The 20,579-nt window shown below is 41.7% G+C and overlaps 2 protein-coding genes and 1 long non-coding RNA gene across 4 annotated transcripts; 1 reads left to right on the forward strand and 2 right to left on the reverse strand.

Moving 5' to 3' along the window:
• The first annotated feature begins 2,221 nt into the window (after positions 1–2,221).
• Positions 2,222–15,089, forward strand: LOC306927869 (protein-tyrosine sulfotransferase 1-like). Of its 2 annotated transcripts, none has more exons than XM_079507745.1 (6): positions 2,222–2,557; positions 4,683–5,403; positions 7,201–7,359; positions 8,394–8,650; positions 11,625–11,829; positions 13,521–15,089. In XM_079507745.1, the coding sequence occupies exons 2-6, from the start codon at positions 4,984–4,986 to the stop codon at positions 13,530–13,532; spliced, it is 1,053 nt and encodes a 350-aa protein (XP_079363871.1). In that variant the 5' UTR covers positions 2,222–2,557; positions 4,683–4,983; the 3' UTR covers positions 13,533–15,089. The 2 variants fall into 2 exon arrangements, with proteins under 2 accessions (XP_079363871.1, XP_079363870.1); XM_079507744.1 differs by having other exon boundaries at positions 13,592–15,089.
• Positions 15,090–16,360: 1,271 nt separating this feature from the next.
• Positions 16,361–18,646, reverse strand: LOC306927870 (cytokine receptor common subunit gamma-like). Its single transcript, XM_079507746.1, has 6 exons — positions 18,594–18,646; positions 18,067–18,160; positions 17,535–17,710; positions 17,112–17,245; positions 16,718–16,891; positions 16,361–16,557 (listed from the first exon to the last, which is right to left on the reverse strand). Exons 1-6 carry the CDS (start codon positions 18,619–18,621, stop codon positions 16,552–16,554), a joined length of 612 nt encoding a protein of 203 aa, XP_079363872.1. The 5' UTR covers positions 18,622–18,646; the 3' UTR covers positions 16,361–16,551.
• A 555-nt stretch (positions 18,647–19,201) lies between these two features.
• LOC306928570 lies at positions 19,202–20,502 on the reverse strand. Its single transcript, XR_013790712.1, has 4 exons — positions 20,429–20,502; positions 19,943–20,036; positions 19,463–19,635; positions 19,202–19,328 (listed from the first exon to the last, which is right to left on the reverse strand). It is a non-coding gene; the product is annotated as an uncharacterized lncRNA (long non-coding RNA).
• Positions 20,503–20,579: the final 77 nt, after the last annotated feature.

Here is a 20,579-nt window from a genome sequence, read left to right on the forward strand (position 1 = left end):
CAAAAATAGCCGATTGCAGCCCGCACACGGGCTGCAGATCGCATGCCCGCATGAGCTTGTAGAGGAGCTATTTTTGGAGAACAGATATAAATTATGGTGATTACCAATCTGGAAAGACAAGAAAAAAACGGATGATCTAATACATTATTGTTACTATTAAATGGTGTAGTGTAGAATAGATTAGTATAGCTATACAAGATAGGCAGCACAGCCAAGAGTACAAGTCAGTGAGAGTTTAATCACGCATTCCACTCAACAAGGGCATGTTTATGTACGAAGTACACACATAGAAGGTAGGCCAGATGCATAAGAACATGAGAGGTCATACCATTCCTTTCCACCGTTTGTATACGCACAGTTTTTGTTTTTATCACCACCAGTTGGATAACTACTATGCCACTTGGTATAGTTAACATCGGAGTCATCAGTCCACAACCATCCACCCTCGTAGAAGAGGTCGTGCAGTCCAATCCAGGTGGCTACCTGCGATGGCTTATAGTTCTGGATCAGGGTACGGACAAAGGTGCTCTCCTCCTCACTGTGGATGGACACCAGGCTGGCATCTTCAGAGCGGCAGTTCTGCTCTGCGTAGTTCCAGCTCGTCAGTGTAGGTACTTGTAGCACAGCGACCGTTGAAGTGGAACCAGAACAATGGACAGCTCCCACGCTCCAGCTTCAGCTCAGCAGAGGGACTGGCGTGCACGGTGCCCACACGCACACACACACACACACACACACACACACACACACACACACACACACACACACACACACACACACAGGACAATGAAGTGCCAAATTACAGTGATGCCATATAGATGAACAATGTTTGTTTCCAGAAATAAAAATTATCATATCAGAAAAAGAGGATACAGGGAGCAGAGAGAGAGAGCAAGGAGAAAAGAAAAGCAGAATAGAAAACATATCTACAAATATACACTAAATCAACAGGTACAGTATGTACAAGAGGTTAGACATAGAGTTGCAACCATGGCCGTACGTGGTCCTCGAGGGTGTTACAGGGGGTGCTGCGCAGGTGAAAATGAACCCTTACAGTTCTGTATCAGTTAAATCAACACTTCACAGTAATTGCATTTAGAGATAAAATACTTATGTGAAGTGGGCGTCTGTGGGCTAATATACTGTATGTCAAACTGGGGTCTTTAAAACCCTATGGAAGCATATATGAAACAATCAAATAAAAATAAAAACTATTCTATTAACTAGTGCCATGAGGCCCAGCAAGCACAGGAGTTGAGGACTTAGCAGCATATCAGCCTGAGGTGGTCTCTGTGTCCGTGGAGATTGGGTCGGGTCTCCTTGAAGGGTGGTGTGTTGCTGTCTGTGTGTGTCTTTTTATGTGCTCCATACGAGGGTGTCTTCACAGCTGGCATCATTTGATTGGCCATGATACATTAGCAGGTGTGGAGTTCACACGCCGTGCCACGACGTCAGGTGAAAACCTCATATGTACAAAACTGTTGCTTTTCACGATTAAGATTCTATAATACAGCAATAATAGCAGATCTGCAATGTGACGCGGTTTGAGCTTGTATTGTATATCTGCTATTTTTGCTACTCTTGTGTGACCGCTGTAGTGTGATCAAGGAGGGTGTATATTTATGGGAAAATGAAAAACAAAAACATGGAGATATGAGGATTCTACCCAACAGCCACGGGCAGAATCCTTGAATTATCTTTCTACCTGCAAAGTGTTTGTTTCATAAAAGTGCACTGTAGACTTGTTAGCTGCTGTGATAGGCTGCTGTGATAGAAGGATATCAAATGGACTACCTGCATCGAGTAATCTTGGTAGCCTACATAGAAACTGATTTATTGAAGACTCTGACTTACACATGTACATGTACATGTACACACATTTTGTTTTGATTGTATTGCTGTATTGTTGTATTGTGCCTTTTGCTTTCGCAATGTAAATGTATGTTTTCTCATGCCAAAAAATCCCTTTGAAATTGAGTGAGTGAGTCAGTCAGTCAGTCAGTCAGTCAGTCAGTCAGTGAGTGAGTGAGTGAGTGAGTGAGTGAGTGAGTCAGTGAGTGAGTGAGCTGTAAAGCCATCAGATTGACGGCATCCATTCCCCTGGGCCCTGTTATTTTCCTGACAGCACAAAGTCTACTAGCAAGTAGCAACACCCTATGCCCACAGCGACCATAAATAAACACGGTGGACTGGCCCTTTACCATCCTCCAGTCCACTCCACCAATGGAAAGCATCGGTACAGATGTGCTGCGGAAACCAGCCCTGTCGTCGACCAATCAGCAACCGATGTTCCGTCGCCCCCCTCCCCTCTCCAGACAGACGGCAGCAGCGTTTTTTGTAACGTTTCACTTCAGCACGACCCAACGTTCTTCTTTAATCTTTTCTGACTTGATACATTGTAACTTCTGCTGACACAGACAGACACAACCTCGGCCTGTTTCTGTCGTATGTGTGATCTGCAATCGCCAATAAACCGGTTTGTTTATGATATTCGACCCAGCTACATTTCAATCTTGGAACGCGTTTCAGATCTCTTGTCGATCGTGTGCAGACATGGGTGAGTAGTTGTTTTTGTTGCCATCATTATTTTTGCTTAGTGGCGTTTTCGGACTCGCCGGCGACCTAGAACAACGGTTCGGTAAAACGGTTGTGTTTAATACATGGGGACGTTTAGTTTAGTAGGTAACGTTTTTTTCCAGTGTTGCGACCTGGTGATAGCTGCCTGCCTGCCTGTCGTGTCGTTCACCTGGCTGGTGGTGGCTGCCTGCATTCCTGCTGTCAGTCTGGGCCGCTGCCTAGAGCTTTGTTTAGCATCATCCATCATCCAGATGTTTATGGTAGACTCTGATAACAGAGGGTACAAATGTAACCACATTTTCGACCCTTTTTAGGGGCATTTGGTTAGGGTCCATTTTACTCAATTTAGTTACATCATGCGTACCATCCGAGCGTTAACAATTTATACATTTAAGACAGAGGAGCCGGGAGGAGGGCTTTACTGTGTATCAATTTCCTATGGCCAGATGTTCGAAGGTGTTTTGTCTGAGCGTTGTCTAACTATAGCATCACCCACAGCCAGATGTTAAAGGTATTATAGAGAAGCTTTGTTTAGCATCACCCACAGACAGATGTTAAAGGAATTAGATGAGCCTGCAGGCTTGCATAATTCCTGTCCACACACACACACACACACACACACACACACACACACACACACACACACACACACACAATGTGACCCAAAGGGTTCCTATTTATACTTGTATTATGATATTTATGGATGGACACTACATGCACCACGTATTGTGCTCTCACCAAACGTGAGACCACCAAACAGGGTCCTATGTAGTAGCAGCTGAATATAAATACATACACATCCATATCTTTAGTGCGTTCTAATTTAACAGACTGGCAGACTGGCTTATCTCAGATCAACACACGCTGTAGCCTTATCTAGGTCAATTCCTAGTTTCATCAGAGCACACAAATACCACTTCACGATGCAAGTAGTTGTGTAACTTCCTCTGTTGGAAAAATATGCTACTTGGCCCCACGGCAAGTCTCTCTCCATGTGGCACATACATTACCATTACATACGTTGTCTACAAATGAAATCTCTGCATGGAAATGTGTTTAATATCTGACTGCAGCTCCTGGCTATCAGCAGATTTAGTGTCAAGTGGTAGTTTCCCCAAACCCATGACTGTGCTGTGCTTGGTTGCAGATGCAATACGTTTGACATCAGTACTGTAGGATGCATGAGCTACTGCTACTCCAGCCAGTTGTAGAGGAGCGGTTACCTATCCAAACACACACAAATGTCTGCCATATGCCTGGCTATCTTCCCACCCAATGCACAGAAAATAATACTTAACACGATGCAGTGCAGCACCCCTGCACTGCATCGTGTTAAGTATTATTTTAACGGTTAATCAAACGAACTAATCTGTTTTAATGTATTCTTTTTTTAATGGTTAGGGGTGGGAGCATGGTGGGTGTAATTGTAGGCAAACATTTTCACAAAAGTCCAAATATAGCAGACATATTGTAATGTTGTAGAATGGCTATTTTTGTGTGACACCATTGTATGTCTTAAGTATAATGGTTATGGGTGAGCAGATAGTCTGGGTAGTGACCTGGTACTACTGGGTACTGTGTAATTCTCTTCAATGATAGTTTTGTAAGTAGTACGAAATACAAATGCATCATAGTTAAGACGATATTTAACTGACTATAAATACTGGTAGGATTTACCGATGTTGCTGGTAGAAGCATGTGGGAAACAACCTTCATGCTGCAGATTGCAGAAGTGATTGCGGGAAGTTGCAGCGTGGCTCAGTGAACTGAAACATGATCTTAAAACCGTTTGCCTCGCGTTCGAGCGCGGTCTAGACTGTCACTGAAAACGAAAACACAGCGAGGTAGCAATTAGTGGCTTTGCATACACCGTGTGAGTGTGTCCGAGTCAACGTTGAAACAGCCCAGCCGTTTGTGTCTGTGTAAAAAATAATTGCTTATAAGAATGCAGTATTACTGGACAGCCTTCAGTCTTGACTGTGTGGAAGATGACGATAAATTCTGCTTGCAATGCTGATATCAGCTCACTTATGCTATATTTAAATTTACATTATTCCTCGCTCCACCTGTCATGTGTAACATTATTCCTCTGCTGTCGCATGTAGGTTTGATAGGTGAGCCGTGGAGCCTAGCAGGCAAGGACGAACCCCAAGGCTGAGGCCTCAGGAGGAGGGTGAACAATCCCCCCGGGCCCCACTATCTGGTTCACACTGTGTTCTCGGCCCCGACACCACCTTTTGTCTGCATACCACAGGCCCCACCCTCGCTGTCTTTTCTCTGTGGACCTCTCCTGGGCCGTCAGTAGACATAAGACATTGCTCTCCACCGGTCGATTTAGAATTCAGTCCTCTATCGGTGTTCTCCATGGAAATACCGATGTCGATCTGAGCCGACCGCACCCCGACCATGAGGAATAGCAGGTGGACCTTGCTGCTGGGCTGCGTCCTGCTCTGCTCCGTGTCTCTCCTGTACCTGGGCATGAGTGGTGTGGAGTGTCCGCCCAAAAGCGGACGGCACCACCGCGGCTGGGCCGAGTTAGGACCAGGCTCGGCCAACCAGAGCCTGTCGTCGAGCGGCCTCCTCATCCCCCCCGAGGACACGCCTCTCATCTTCATCGGTGGCTTCCCCCGCAGCGGCACCACGCTGATGCGGGCCATGCTGGACGCCCACGGCGCCGTGCGCTGCGGCGAGGAGACCCGCGTCATCCCTCGGCTGCTGGGCATGCGGGCCACCTGGAGCCGCTCTGCCAAGGAGAGGCTCCGCCTGGACGAGGCCGGAGTCACGGACCAGGTGTTGGATTCGGCCGTGCGGGCCTTCTTGTTGGAGGTGAGATGAAATTCACAGCTGTTATTATGCAAACGTGTGGCAGAGAGATTCCCTGACAAAGAACGTGTGTTGTTGTGGAATTCAACTGTCAATCAGTAATGAAATAAAGGGGTCAGAGCCAGACACTACATAAAAGGTGGTGCCGTGGTGGTTGTGCTTTAATACATGAGCGGACAGGGGAGATGTACATCGGGCCCTGTTTTCAACAGTGCTAAACCCCTTATCCCTAAACGTCTTTGCCTTTTTTCATTTTTTACTATTTTGAAAAACTTGAAAATTGTTCAACTAGCCGATCTACGTCAACACGTTGTGAGCTTGGAAGTTTAGGGATAAGGGGTTTAGCACTGATGAAAACAAGGCCCTTAGTAAGTTAGTACGCACTGGCCTGTGCTACAGTCGTTCTGCCAGGAGCACAAGGATTCAGACCATGGTTATACTGGCATGTTACAAGGACAAGCTGTTCCATAAACAATAGCTATCAAGCCTAGGAGAGATGTCTTGGCTCTTACGTCATGTGAATTATAATGTATCATAGGGCACAGAGATGAACAACAATGTACTGAAAATAAGGTTACATATAAGATATAACCATTATAGCATGATATGATTTATTCCCCAGTGTTAAGCATGTGTGTGTAAACTTTCTGCCTCAATGATGGCTGGAACAAAACATGAAGTTCAGCACAGAACTCACTCACAATAATATTCAATATTTCAATGACTGTCTGTGTTCTCTTTTCTGAAGTTGTTTTTCTAAAAATGGGTGCTTCAGTTCGCATAAACTGAGCACTTTTTTAAAATAAATTCTCAGTGAGCTTATGGTCAGCACTCAACCCTGTTTGTTTGGCCCAGCAATAAACTGACCCATTGAACCCCTAACTGGTTGCCTCCACCGTTTACACATTGTGAAGCAGACCATTTGCCATTCCTAAAACGGTTAAATTTGAAAGCCTTGTATTGTATCATTTCAACAAGATCTTTATCACGTCGCATTTATTGATGGATTATACTGTATATATTTTCATATTTAATGGACAGCCTTTCTATTCAACATGACCATTAAAAGCTCTATGTGTACCTCACAGTCATCTGGAGCAGATTGGGGTTCAGTGTGTCGGTCAAGGTCACTTCGGTGCGATGCCAGGAGGATTAAACAAACATGAGGCCTTCTTTCTTTTTTATCAATCAAGGCCCTTCAACAGTGTACAAATGTCACAGGATGGATTAATAGCCGCAACACCCAGAAAAACAAAACAAAAACACAGACAAAAACAAGAATTGATGACATAGTCATAATTACCAGCTGCGTTATTATATCTGCAGACTTGTGGGTGAAATAATTGTGGGTTGTTGTTGCAACTTACTGGCTGCAATGCAATGCTATCCCATTGGCTGAGAGGTTGGCTAGAGGCAAAAAGTGTCTGGTTGGCTAGAGACGAGGCAGCCAATCAGAAAGTCAATTAAATGATAAGTTGCCACTAGGTGACTACGGCAGCCAATTAAATGATAAGTTCCCACTACCAACCTGATAGAAAGTAGACCAGCCTGCTTCGCAGCTGGTAAAAAGAAAATAAATCATGGTACATAAGACAAAACAGAACAGGACCACAGACAGCACCAACCACTTTCCAGGCAGTCTTGCATTCGGAGGCCTTCTGATTCCGAGACGCCTGCTCTACCTAATATGCCCACTGCCCTCCTGAGCCCTATGTCTTATTTGCACTTGCAGCACTCCTTTTTTTATTGTTGCTCTGTGCTTTGTGTATGATATTCTCTGTATGACGTTGTGTATTCCAGATCATAGTGGGTCACGGGGAGCCTGCAGCTCGTCTTTGTAACAAGGACCCATTCGCCCTCAAGTCCCTTGTTTACCTCGCACGCATCTTCCCCAAGGCCAAATTTGTCCTCATGCTGCGAGACGGGCGAGCGACCGTCCATTCCATGATCTCACGAAAGGTGCGTTCGGGGTCGTTCCTCAGGCCTGAGAAAGAACCTGTGTTTTCAATGGATCCAATGTAATGTCATTATTTACAGTAGTCAAAATCTAACGGACAGACCACTTTAAAATCTACATGATGCAACGCATTGTGAGATCAGCTATTTTTGGTACTTTTGACACTTAAAATAAAATAAGGAAATATATTTGCACAGGAGAGACAAGGTGGTAACGGCATAAAATATTCTCTAGCACTGGAATTGATTTACAAAATGTTCCCCAATATAACAGACGGTTTATCTTTTGTAAACCCCACCCCTCACAATGTAACTTCAACATGAACATGGGGGGAACATTCCTCTGGTGCTTAATGGCAAGGTCGGCCTGAGGCAATGTAGATCAACAGTATATGCTGTAGTCACGTTCATGACATCTTATATAGAATATATATAATAGATATATAGAATATATTGATTACAAAATATATGTATTTGTTATCAATTGTTTTTATTCACCACAGAAACTATACGATTATGTAGTATGGCATCATGAATAAAAATAAAATAAACAAAAACAAGATGCATGTACATACACAACTTAAAACGAACACAACAAAGGATCAAGAAAAGAAAATAAGAAAAGCAAAAGCAACCCCTCCCAGGACCAACGATGTCACAAAAAGCCGGGTATACCTTCCCACTGTGTAAGGACAGCCTGAATCATACAGTATCCATAAGTTTGTCTGCAATGCTAGACCATATACGTTAACATATACCATGTAATCTTGCAGTTGACATTTCTAGATCTACTACATTTTATTTAAAAATGTTAGAGCCCATTTGCGAAAGTATGAGGTTTCCACCACATAGCAACCATCTTCTTAGCTGTTGTTAATCCAGCAAAGAAGATGCGTCTGTTGTTTAGGTGTAGCTGGGTCACATCATTTAAAATAAATAAAGATGGAGAAGGTGCAATATTAACTATTAAAGTAATTAATTATAACTTATATCTAAACAACACTATTCCCCTCCATTCCTCTCCTCTCCTTGTGCAGGTAACTATCTCGGGCTTTGACCTGAACAGCTACAGAGACTGCCTGACCAAGTGGAGCGGTGCGGTGGAGGCCATGTTCAGCCAGTGCCAGGGGGGGGCGTCGGAGGGCCGCTGTCTGCCCGTGCGCTACGAGCAGCTGGTGCTGCACCCTGAGGAGGAGATGCGCAAGCTGCTGCACTTCCTGGAGCTGCCCTGGGACACGGCGGTGCTGCACCACCAGGACCTCATCGGGAAAGCTGGAGGAGTGTCCCTGTCCAAGTGAGTGAGTGAGTGTGCATGCATGGAGGTTAGGGTTGGGACCCGGAACCGCATACAACATCGAGGAACCGGAATCCGTTCCGTCACATTTGGAACTGTTTCCGGAACCGGTGTCATCATCACATTGTCAGAGCTGGTGTGTGTCTGCTATACAATTACACATCATGTGGTTCTCACACTTTAAATTGAAGGACCGCCATAAATAACTTTGAGAGTGAACAAATGGAACCAAATGGACCTGTAAGGGCCCATTAGGTTCCATTTGTTCACTCTCAGAGTTACAGACCTGTAAGAGTCCATTTGGAACCGCCCTATAAGAATCGTTAAAGGGAACCGTTAAGTAACAGAAAGTTTAGAAACGTTAAGAGGGAATCGTTAAGGAACCAGAATCGTTCAAATCCCAACCCTAATGCACGTGCGCGGGAGAGTTTGTGTGCACAGTAAAGTTTATACAGTATGTACACTAGAGCCAGACTGATATATGAGTTTGCCAATATACAGTATCGGCCATTATTACATGGCTTTATATGATGACATCCGTATCGGCAATTATGCAGCTTTGACGTGTCTTTGATGTTTAACCACTTTCAACATGGGCATGGCGTCCCTATTTTGGGCTAGGTGAAAATATTCAAACGTTTTCTACAAGCTCGTAGAATTACTATTTTTGCGTTTTGTATTTTCAAACTTTTAATGAAGTTTGTCAAATTGATTAGAATTGAGTTTGTCCCTTTGAACAAAATACCAGTAATCCATAGTCTAGGAAACTCCACAATCGGGATGGGCACCAAATCCAAAAATCTGGCATCGGTCAGGCTCTAATTAGTTAGTTAGTTAGTCTTAGTGTATTAGCACATGTAATTGCAGCATTTATATTCGTATTTATTTGTGCCAATGAGTGTTTATTTACACAGCATACATCAATTCAAATTGTATATACTGCAACTGGCTCCAGTAAATAATCAGCCTCCTTAAACGGTTAGGAGTTTGGTTGAAGAAGCCATGTATTTCAGGATATAAGCAAGGTGTCAGTTAGACACACACACACATACACATACACATACACACACACACACACACACACACACACACACACACACACACACACACACACACCTGTTGCTTGAATGAAGACACACTACATCTTGTAAACGCAATACGTAACTCATCTTACATCAGACTTTGTATGGTAAGTGTATATTGTATGCAGTTAGAATACAGTACAATACATTGTGTGCTTACACTTTTAGTCGTGGTGGGTGTCTGAGAACCAGCCAGCGTCTCTGGCTCTGGCATCTGTCATTAGTACAGAGGTTAGTTAAAATGACGTCTCTCTCTCCCACGCAAACGGGAATCTACAGTAGGTTTGTGTTTGCCTTTGCCCAAATTGGGTCTGGGATAGAATGCCTCCAAACTCACAGGTCAGGTCAAGTGACACCAGGGGAAAAAAACCTTTCAGATCGGCTATTTTCGAATAGCTGACCAAATTGGACTTAAGGTAGTTAAAACATTTTGGATGATCCAGTTTCAATTGATGATTTTCAATTGATGTTCTTATTGACGAATGCTAATACATGACATATACATGTACATATCTGTCGAGAGGATAAAACACAAAAAGACCAAGAGCTTATTTCCCTTGTGTGTTTGTAAAGTAAAATGTCTGACACCAACAATGTTAGAGCCATTTTCTATTTATGATGATTTGTATTTATTATGATTATTATTGCCTTCTTTATGAATTGTTTATTTTCGTGTTCATTTCATTATTATAATTTGACTATGAATTTGATGTGTTGTCCTTTTGAGAAAGGATATGTACAAGGATACGTAGGTGCTAGGCAAGGTACCTGATGGCAGACAGGCGTGACACACAAGTGACACACAGACAGGGAAGCGTCACAGTTTGTTGACCGCGCAGGCTCCTTTTTGTTTTATTACAATACTCAAAGTTTAAGTTCATGTGACGGAGAAATAAATATATTGTCTGATGCAACTATACTTTCTGATCTCCGTGAGTATTTGTATCTACAAGAAGAGACGCGAGTTACACAGCAACAATAGACTGCAACACCACCCCGACCAACAGTGGCTTTATTGTTTGAAAGAAAGGCCACGATAAACGATGTTGGCACATGTGGATGTCCTCGGGGAATAAAGCTGGGTGTGGTTCTGTGACTTCCGTCTTTGCGGTGCAGTGTTAATTTGGACAGCAAATGTTTATTTGGTCAAGTCATACGGTGATATTTTTGCAATAAAATTCCACTTTAGTTTTAGTCACATTTTAGTCATCTGAAATGTTTTAGTTTTAGTCTAGTTATAGTTGACTAATGCAGTAAAGGATTTTAGTCAACTACATCTACAGTTAATTTAGTCAACTAAAATGCATTTTGTCAGGTTGTTATAACGTCGTAATGCCTTATTCTTAGCTGCGTGCCGACAATAGCAGATCTACAAGCTAACAACGCATCGCACTGTGATCTTGTAGATCGTTTTGTTTTTGTGGCTTTCGCCTTTATTTTACATTTTCTTTATGGAGGGACAGACAGCATAGTAGGCTGATGATGGAAAATTGGGAGAGAGATGGGGGGGGGGGGTTTACATGCCGTAAAGGCCGTTGGGATCGGGAGTCGAACCCGCGGCACACTGCCAGACGGGATTACCAGCCAAGATGCCTGGACCGCTGAGCCACGGCCCAGGCCATAGATCGACTATTTTCGTAGCGTGACACTGACACCCGCACACAACCAAGCATAACGTGATTTGTCTTAGTTCTACTGGATCGCTTCCCCCAACATTTTTGTCTAGTTTTTATTTGTTGACGGAACATTTTATGATGATGATTTTATTCATCATAGCCTCGTGTTTTATTTAGGTTTTTACTTCACATCAGTGGAAAAAAACCAACGACCAACATTTTTCGGCGTCGTTTTAGTCGACGGACACTAACAGTGTAATGTGGTGTGCATTGCAGGGTGGAGCGCTCCACAGACCAGGTGATGAGACCGGTCAACACGGACGCCCTGTACAACTGGGTGGGCCACATCCCGCCCGACGTGCTCAGCGACATGGCCGACATCGCCCCCATGCTGGCTCGACTGGGCTACGACCCCGTGGCCAACCCTCCCGACTACACCAAACCCCAGCCCATCCTCAACTCCATGTTCAACTACTCGCAGGTCAGAGACAACTTTTGCTCAAACTAGCAGTACTACTGACGCCACTCGCGTCAGTCAGTGAGACTGGCACTCATCTGAGCAAGGAGGATGTGATGTTTATTCATACCCAAAATGTGCAGTGTTGTTCAGAGATGTTTGTTTATTTTATTATTTTGAGGCATGTCTTCTTTATTAGACTGTAGAGTAGAGAGTTGCGGGGCAAAGGGGGGGCGGGGGGGATATGCGATGCAGACTGGCTGTTGTGGGAGGTCTGTGGTACAAAGTACCTTATTGAGCCATGACAGCCATCAGGGGAGACAACAGAGTGTTTACCAAACTTGACTTTTGAGACTTTGTTCTCTAACAGCAGTGGTGGGAAAAAGTACTCAAATGTTTTACTTAAGTAAAAGTATCAATACTGCAACATAAAGATACTCTATACAGTAGGTAAAGGTCTGGAATTCAACATTTACTTGAGTAAAAGTATAAAAGTATTGGCTTCAAAATGTGCTTAAAGTACCAAAAGTAAAAGTAGTCATTGTGCAGAATGTCCCATTTTAAGTTTTCAAATGTGTAACTTTTGAAAATAGCAGATCTACAAGCTCACAATGCATCACGATACGACACATTGTGAGCTTGTAGATCGGCTATTTTCAAATGACTGAAATATATATAGGGCTGAAGTGGTTACTGTATGTTTTGTAATAAATCTACAATCTACAAATAAATCTACAAAGTAACTAGTAACTAAAGTTTTCAAATAATTGTAGTGGAGTAAAATTACAATATTTGGATCCGAGATGTAGTGGAGTAGAAGTAAAAGTATTGGAAATTGGAAATACTCAAAGTACAAATACCCCAAAATTGAACTTAAGTACAGTACTTAAGTAAATGTACTTAGTTACTTCTACAAACAGTCCCAATCCAAACTGTACATGTCATTTCAGAGACATAGAAATGGATTGTTTTGATCTGTTACAAAAAACAAAACAAAAACTGAGGGCCTCTAGTCTGAGGTTAGAAAACTTGAATGTTTATCGGCAATGCAATTGATGGCTTCACCAGTTTGAACAGTTCAATTTAATTCACTCCGTTTAAATTGTATCATAGAGCCAATTCACAACATGTTTAGACACTTTACAATGTAGAGCCATGTAACCTTAGGCAGAACCAAGCTCTAGGGCAGGCGACCATCTGCCTTGACCGTGGCTGTGGGAAAGGCCGATGAATCGGTACAACTGGGCCCTAACGGACTAAAAAAGAAATGGTGGGCCTAATGAAAAGGGACAACCCACCACAAGAACACTGGCTTTTATTGCATTTCATTTCTCCAAGTCGTTCTGTGTGATTCTCCAAATGAAGAGGAATCTCGATCTAATTTCTTTGCCAGGTAGATATGGCCGTTATGGACACTTAATACTGACACACCCATGAACTTGTTTTTCAAGTTATTCACATGAAACAACGTGAGATGGCAAATAAGATGGCACAGAAGTACATATCCTGGCCAGAAAGAAAAACGAAAGTTGAAAAAGGAAAATAGAGCATTTTTTTTTGTCTGGTTATCGATTTTTATTTGGTGTCCCTATTTTGCACACATCTATACACGTTGCCTGTACATTGGCAATTTTCACAATTTGTTGTACAATGAAGTAAGTATACAGCTTAAGTTGTTAAGACCCCCCCCCTCCCCCCTCTTATTTTTTTTGCAGATCAAACCCTGAATGTAATGCATTGCAATGATCCCAGTAATGACAGCAACCGATGTCTTCCCTCTCCTCAGAGTCCGAGAGCAACAGAAGCCCCACATCCCAGCTAAGAAACCAGCAGCTCTGCCAGGAACGTGCTGGAATGGCCTTCAGCTAAATCATATTGCTTAATATTCTCTGACTGCCAGCTCACCCTTACAAGAGGATTTTGATGTGTTCCACGCTGGATTTGTTTTTGTCATTAGTCATAGCTATATTTGGTTTCATGTCATGTCACACTAGTAGGTTTGTGTTCATCAGCAGGAGGCCTCTGGTTGTGCCGCTGTGCGATACTTTAGCTGGTCTTAACCCTTCAAGACCTGAGGCCGATTCTACAAATGCCTTCTAAATCAATAGTTCTCACATGTACAAGCTCGCAGCGCAGCATTAAGTGACGTGCTGCGAGCTTGTATATCTGCTCATTTTAAATAGGCAACACTAAAATCTAAAATGACTCTTGATGCTTTCCCGGTTTTGATGACTTTAAGCTAGCAGAATACTCCAGTCCAAACAACGTCACGTTTTTTCAGCTGCAGCAGGTCTTGCTGAACCAAAAAATAAATAAATACCTTGAATTATGCGACGGAAGTCCTCTGGCATTCTATTTTATAATCTAATTGAACTACCTCTGGTGTTTGAACAACATTTCTCATATATAAAATCTAAAATGTTATTGAAAATAGCTGATTTTTACAAGCTCACATGCAAACTTGCTTATATACTGAACATTTTTGAAGCACGCAAACTGGGCTTCTATCTATACTCACTGCAGCTCCACTCTGGGTTCTGAATGTTAGGCCCGTTCACTGTATACAGTGACGGAACTTTTTATTTTATTTTTTACCATGGATCTTAATTGTTTGTTTTACATAACCTCCGACACATACTTTGTCTCAGAGGTTTGTACCTCCTAACCTCCTCAGAGAACCTTATCTTCTAACCAGTCCATGGTACGTTGCTGTTAGATTGTAGAAAGAAAACAATAATGAATGACAAGCAAATTGTGTGTCTGACCAATCACACAAGTTCTTCACATTGGTGCCTCTGCGTGCGATGTTTGGCTACAGCTAGACAATCTTGGCGGCGCAAGAAATGCTGAAATGACCTTCGGCAGGACATGTTTGTCTGTTTTTCTCAGCATTGCTGAGTCAGCAATGATACATGTCATTTTGTTCTCATTGACATGCTGAAGCTGAAAAACGTTTGACTTGGCTAGTTTGGAGTATGCTGCAAGGCTTCAGTCCTTGGACTCCTCAGGGAAGTTACTTCTTACTTGTTCCAACAATCAATGTTACATCCTATTCAACTTTTGGTCTTGGTTTTTCTCTCTCAAAGTGTATCTGAAAGTATTTGATCGTGAGCGTAATGTGATCAATTCACCACCAATATGAATGTGGTTTTAGACCGTTGGTACTATCTAACAGGGCGGTAACTGTTCAGAGTATGACTGTATATTTTTGAAGACGTACGTTTATTTTCTTAATAAATTATTTTGTTGTCGATCATTCATTAAAGAATTTGACATTGCTTGTACTATGACTGTAAGACTTTTATATTTATCAAAATAAACCCATTTCATTCACTTGTGTATTGGGTATTAAAAAAACTAAATGAAACGTAAACATTACTGAATAGCCAATCTACAAACTACAAACGTCACAATGCGTTGTGAGCTTGTAGGGTTAGGATTCATGTGGTTACGGTAGTTAAACACTTAAACCCCATACCGTTGAGGTGAGTCCCTCAGGACTCTGCTTGTGTATTTTCTGTTTTCTACTTCTGTTACTGTGGGGGAAGCCATTTATGTGACATTTGTCAAAAAATGAAAAGGTGATTTCTGTTTGGTTTCATTTACATCTTTAATTTCCCCATGAAACATTTGTTTTGTAGATCTTGTGTTCTTCATGTTTGGCAAGAAAGAAACGTACAATGTATTGATTGATTGATTGAATACTTTATTAACAGTGTAAGTAGTACAGTGGTATGATTATACTAACACACAAATACTGTAAATATACAGTACCTACACACACACGTCACACAACACAACTCACAACAATATGTATTTGTGTATGTGTTACATTAAATGTATTGACCATCATTAATACATAAATGTAATCATACAAGGTAAAAGTTAAGAGGAATGGACCGGCCATGTGTGTATTTTAAATTGACCTTGTTTTAAATCGTTGAAGGATGTTTGAATTTAGCTTTTAGAAGATTTTACCAGCATATTGCAATTGTTGTAATTAACCCCTCCTTCATTCCCTTGAAGATGTGTAGCCACCCCTTCAAAAAGAAAGTTAGATATCTTGTTTTGAATAGGTCAACATGGTGTACACTGTACAGTACAGCATAATACAATGCATTACTGCCCATCACTGTTGCATCAAATTGAAATGATTTGAGCATTTAACATCAATGGCTATGTTTTGGGCATCCAGTGATATACAGTGAAATGGCAATACGTTTTAGCCAAACTAGAGTTAATATGAATCTGTCAATATATTTGATTGAGTCTTAGTGAGGCAACATTAACCGTTCAGACAACTATTTGTGACTTTCTGTACTTTCTGGTGCCTAGTGATTTCAGCTCCATACATGCTTGAGTTACAGATCTCTAGATGCTAACCTATATTGCCGTGGATTTCATTCAGGTTCTTCTTCTTTTTTTAATAATATTTATTTTATTTGGGAAAAGCATTACAATAACAGCATTTCAATGAATACATAGGACACAAGTGCAGTTCCCAGGATTTCTTTTTCACCCCTCTTCCCTCCCTCCCCCCTCCAAGTGACTCCATCTCCAGTGTCTCTGTAACATCCTTGCTTTCTTCAGGACTACATATGGCATCAAGTCAACACTTAACAGAGGCAAAGGGCAATATCGCTTCTGAGTGTACATTTCAGAAGGAGAAAAAGAAGAAAGAGTGGGCAGACAAAAGACAGACAAAAAAACAACAACCAAGACATTCAGGTTCTTCTGAGGATGATTCTAATCCTGTGAGGAGATAGAAACTGTTCAGTAACGAATGTGATCATAGAGACCAACCTAGTAACGGTACGTACTTGTATCATGGTACCAGATTGGTGTTTGCTGTATGATAATGCTTTGACATTGCATTCTGCATTCCCATAGTCTCCATTCTGTAGGCCTATACCTGCGCCATTGCTCTCCATATGGATCCCCAGTAGACAGGTTGACTCCAGTCACTCCAGTATATGGACTCTCCACAGTAACTGACCACCCTGAACCTCACCTGAAGCTCATAGGTGGAGTTACCGGAGGGCAGGTTAGTACAGTAACTCGGTCTCTCCATGCTGAATCTAGAACTCTGAACACAAGGAGCAAAGATAGCATGGTTGGACTGGAATTAAAGCAATGCAGGAGTATTTCACTAGTAAAATGTTATAAATGAATCGATGACTTGAAAAAAAGAATTGTCAAGAAAAAAATATAACAGAAGACAATTGCTTACCGGTATGTGATTCTGATATATGCTTTGTAACATTCTAGCCTTTGGTTATTTTCTTTGATTCCATGATATTGCCTACCTCCCATTTGTTGTAGTTGGTCTTGTAGCGAACTTCCTTTTCCAAACATTTGTACCAACCATTGGTGTGATTCCAATAGAAACACAGGTTGGAGTCGTTCTTGACAGTAACGTTGACTGGAGCATTCAGCTTGACTGAAAATGTAACAGAATGGAATGGTCAATGCCTGTGTGCAAATTCAGATCAACTGGTCAAGCCAGTGAGGAGCAAAGGGGTACACACACACACACACATACATCTACATCTAAAGTTATAGTTGGAGAGTTGGATTAGTTCCCACAGGGAAAGTGTAATGTTTCCCCCTGGTGGAACGCTTGAAGAAGGCTTGAAACAATATTTAGCATGAATCTTATATGCTAAAGAATAATAATGTGTTATTTATATAAATAACTCTTGCAGCAGCTAAGAACACTATGATCTTACCTTGGGATTTTAGTTTGTGTTCCTGGAGAAAACTACCAGTGTCGTATGTCAGCTTTGTGAAAAAAGGACTGAACCTCTGAGTTTCTAGCTTGTTGTATGGCTGCTTACATCCAGTAGTAGAGCCTTTCTCTGAGGTATAGAATGTACATTCTAGGAAACTATTATCCAAATGAAACCTAAACACGGAAACATAATCAGTGAACGGAACACACAGACACACACACATGCACACACTCGCACAAGCACATATCAACTTTTATAGAGATTCCATTAGGTAATATTGATATTGATAAATTGACCACCTGACAGATATTTTACTTATAATGACACTGCTGCAAGAGCTGGTTGTAAATTTAGTGTTGTTTGTGTGTGTGTGTGTGTGTGTGTGTGTGTGTGTGTGTGTGTGTGTGTGTGTGTGTGTGTGTGTGTGTGTGTGTGTGTGTGCGCGTGTGTGTGCGCGCGTGCATGTACAAATCCTTTGCTTATGCATGATGTTCCACCCATCCACTTAAGCTGTAATGAACACACTAACCTGCTGTAGAAGGTGTAGTTGACCTCTGGTGTGTTCTGTCCATCCCAGCTACAATGGACATAGTCCAGGTCCTCCAGCAGACAGCTCACATTGACTACAATCACAAACTATATGCTACAATAATGGCTGGGACACAAACATGCACCACAAATGTTGTGTTCTAACTGTACATTTGATTTCTGCATGCATGCGTTGGTGTCAATGGACCTCTAATAATTTTCAACTTTTCAGAAACAGCCTGATGGCAATGACAGTTTGTTCAACCTACTTTGTTCTGGTTAGGTTTTTGAGTGGTGTAAACCACTCCTACAACTGGCTTTGTTAGTCTGTCTGTCTGTCTGTCTGTGCTCAAAAAATGAGCATGGTTGCTACGGTCACCCAGTTCACCCGGGTGTGATTTCATTACGTCATACATTACATCAGATCAGAGCTGATCAGGCTATATAAGACCTTACACCACTCAGTTCACACGGGTGTGATTTTTTACCTATAGCGGCTATTTAGACAAGTCTGGGTTTATTAAATACCTGTGCTCAGTGTGCTGCTATTCTTCATAGATCCCCAGTAGACAGGTTGACTCCAGTCACTCAAGTATATGGACTCTCCACAGTAACTGGCCACCCTGAACCTCACCTGAAGCTCATAGCGGGAGTTTAAGGGCAGGTTGGAACAGTAACTCGGTCTCTCCATGCTGAATCTAGAACTCTGAACACAAGAAGAAAAATGTGCAGATGGTTTGAGAGGTGGATGAGGGAGAATGTTGGGCTAAAAATGTATCAACTGTATTCTAATGCTGACCAACGGAAATGACAGTGATATCTGACGGAACAAATGATCCATCTCTTGGCTATTGTGCTTGCATATTGTAATACCCTGTTTTTGTGTTTTGTGGGTTTTTTTCTCTTTTTTTGTGTTTTGTATTGTATTGATTGTACAGTTAGGACCCTCTCGAAAACGAGATACTATATCTCAATGGGGTATTCCTAAATAAAGAAAGAAAGAAAGAAAGAAAGAAAGAAAGAAAGAAAGAAAGAAAGAAAAAGAAAATAATCTATTGAATATTATAATTCCTTTTGTAAAATCCCATCATTCGGGCTTTTGCTTATTTTCTTATTAATTCCATACCTACCTGCATTTGTTGTAGTTGGTCCTGTAGCGAACTTCATTTTCCAAACATTTGTACCAACCATTGGTGTGATTCCAATAGAAACACAGGTTGGAGTCGTTCTTGACAGTAACGTTGACTGGAGCATTCAGCTTGACTGAAAATGTAACAGAAATAATGAAAAAAGGCAAAGAACCAAACCGTTGAGGGAAGTTCACAATAATAGCATAGGAGCCCTAAGGTTAGATAATGAACATTGAAAATGAAGGCATGAACAAAATGCACATTTACCTTTGGTTTTTAGGCTGTGTTCGTTGAGAAAACTGTCATTGTCGTATGTCAGCTTTGTGTAAAAAGGTTCAAACCTCTGAGTGTCTAGCTTGTTGTATGGCTGCTTACATCCAGTAGTAGAGCCTTTCTCTGAGGTATAGAATGTACACTCTTTGAAATTATCCCAATGAAACCTAAACACACACACACACACACACACACACACACACACACACACACACACACACACACACACACACACACACACACACAGTCACACACACACACACACACAGTGTGAGAAAGAATGTGTACACAAGCCTAGCTGGATTCTGTAAACTACTGATTACTTGCTAAAATTATGTGGTGCAACATAATACATTTGTTTACAATATCCTCATGGTCGCTATGTCATAAAAACAAATCACTTAGCTTCAACAGTAGTATATGCATGGTGTTCCACCCATCCACTTAATTAAGCTCTATGATGAACAGACTAACCTGCTGTAGAAGGTGTAGTTGACCTCTGGTGTGTTCTGTCCATCCCAGCTACAATGGACATAGTCCAGGTCCTCCAGCAGACAGCTCACATTGACTACAATCACAAACTATATGCTACAATAATGGCTGGGACACAAACATGCACCACAAATGTTGTGTTCTAACATTTGATTTCTGCATGCATGCGTTGGTGTCAATGGACCTCTAATAATTCCCCAAAGGAAAGTATTGTTGTCCGTTGTATTCTATGTCAGTATGACACAAGTATACATTGTAGGCTACATTTGTACCCGCATTAACATACCTTGCAGCGCATATGAAGGATAATTTATCAACAGTTATTATCTGGGAAACCACAGTTCCTTAATCTACTTTTATCTTGTATATTGATTCAAAATGCCGTTTCAGAGCTATTTACTCAACCCTCTATTTGATTTCTAGTATAATTTGAAACAATTCTAAATGAAAAAAGAACCACATACTAACCAAGGGCCGGGAGGTTTCTGGCAATCACATTGCCAGCCAGGCAGAGGAGGAGAACCAATCCAGCTGGTGCCATGGCAGAACAGAAACTAGGCAAAAAATAACTAACTATATAGTTTTCCTCACTTCCTGTTAATGCTTTCACAATTACAAA

The sequence above is a fragment of the Electrona antarctica genome, assembly GCF_951216825.1.
Source record: "Electrona antarctica genome assembly, chromosome: 8".
Lineage (NCBI taxonomy): Eukaryota > Metazoa > Chordata > Actinopteri > Myctophiformes > Myctophidae > Electrona > Electrona antarctica.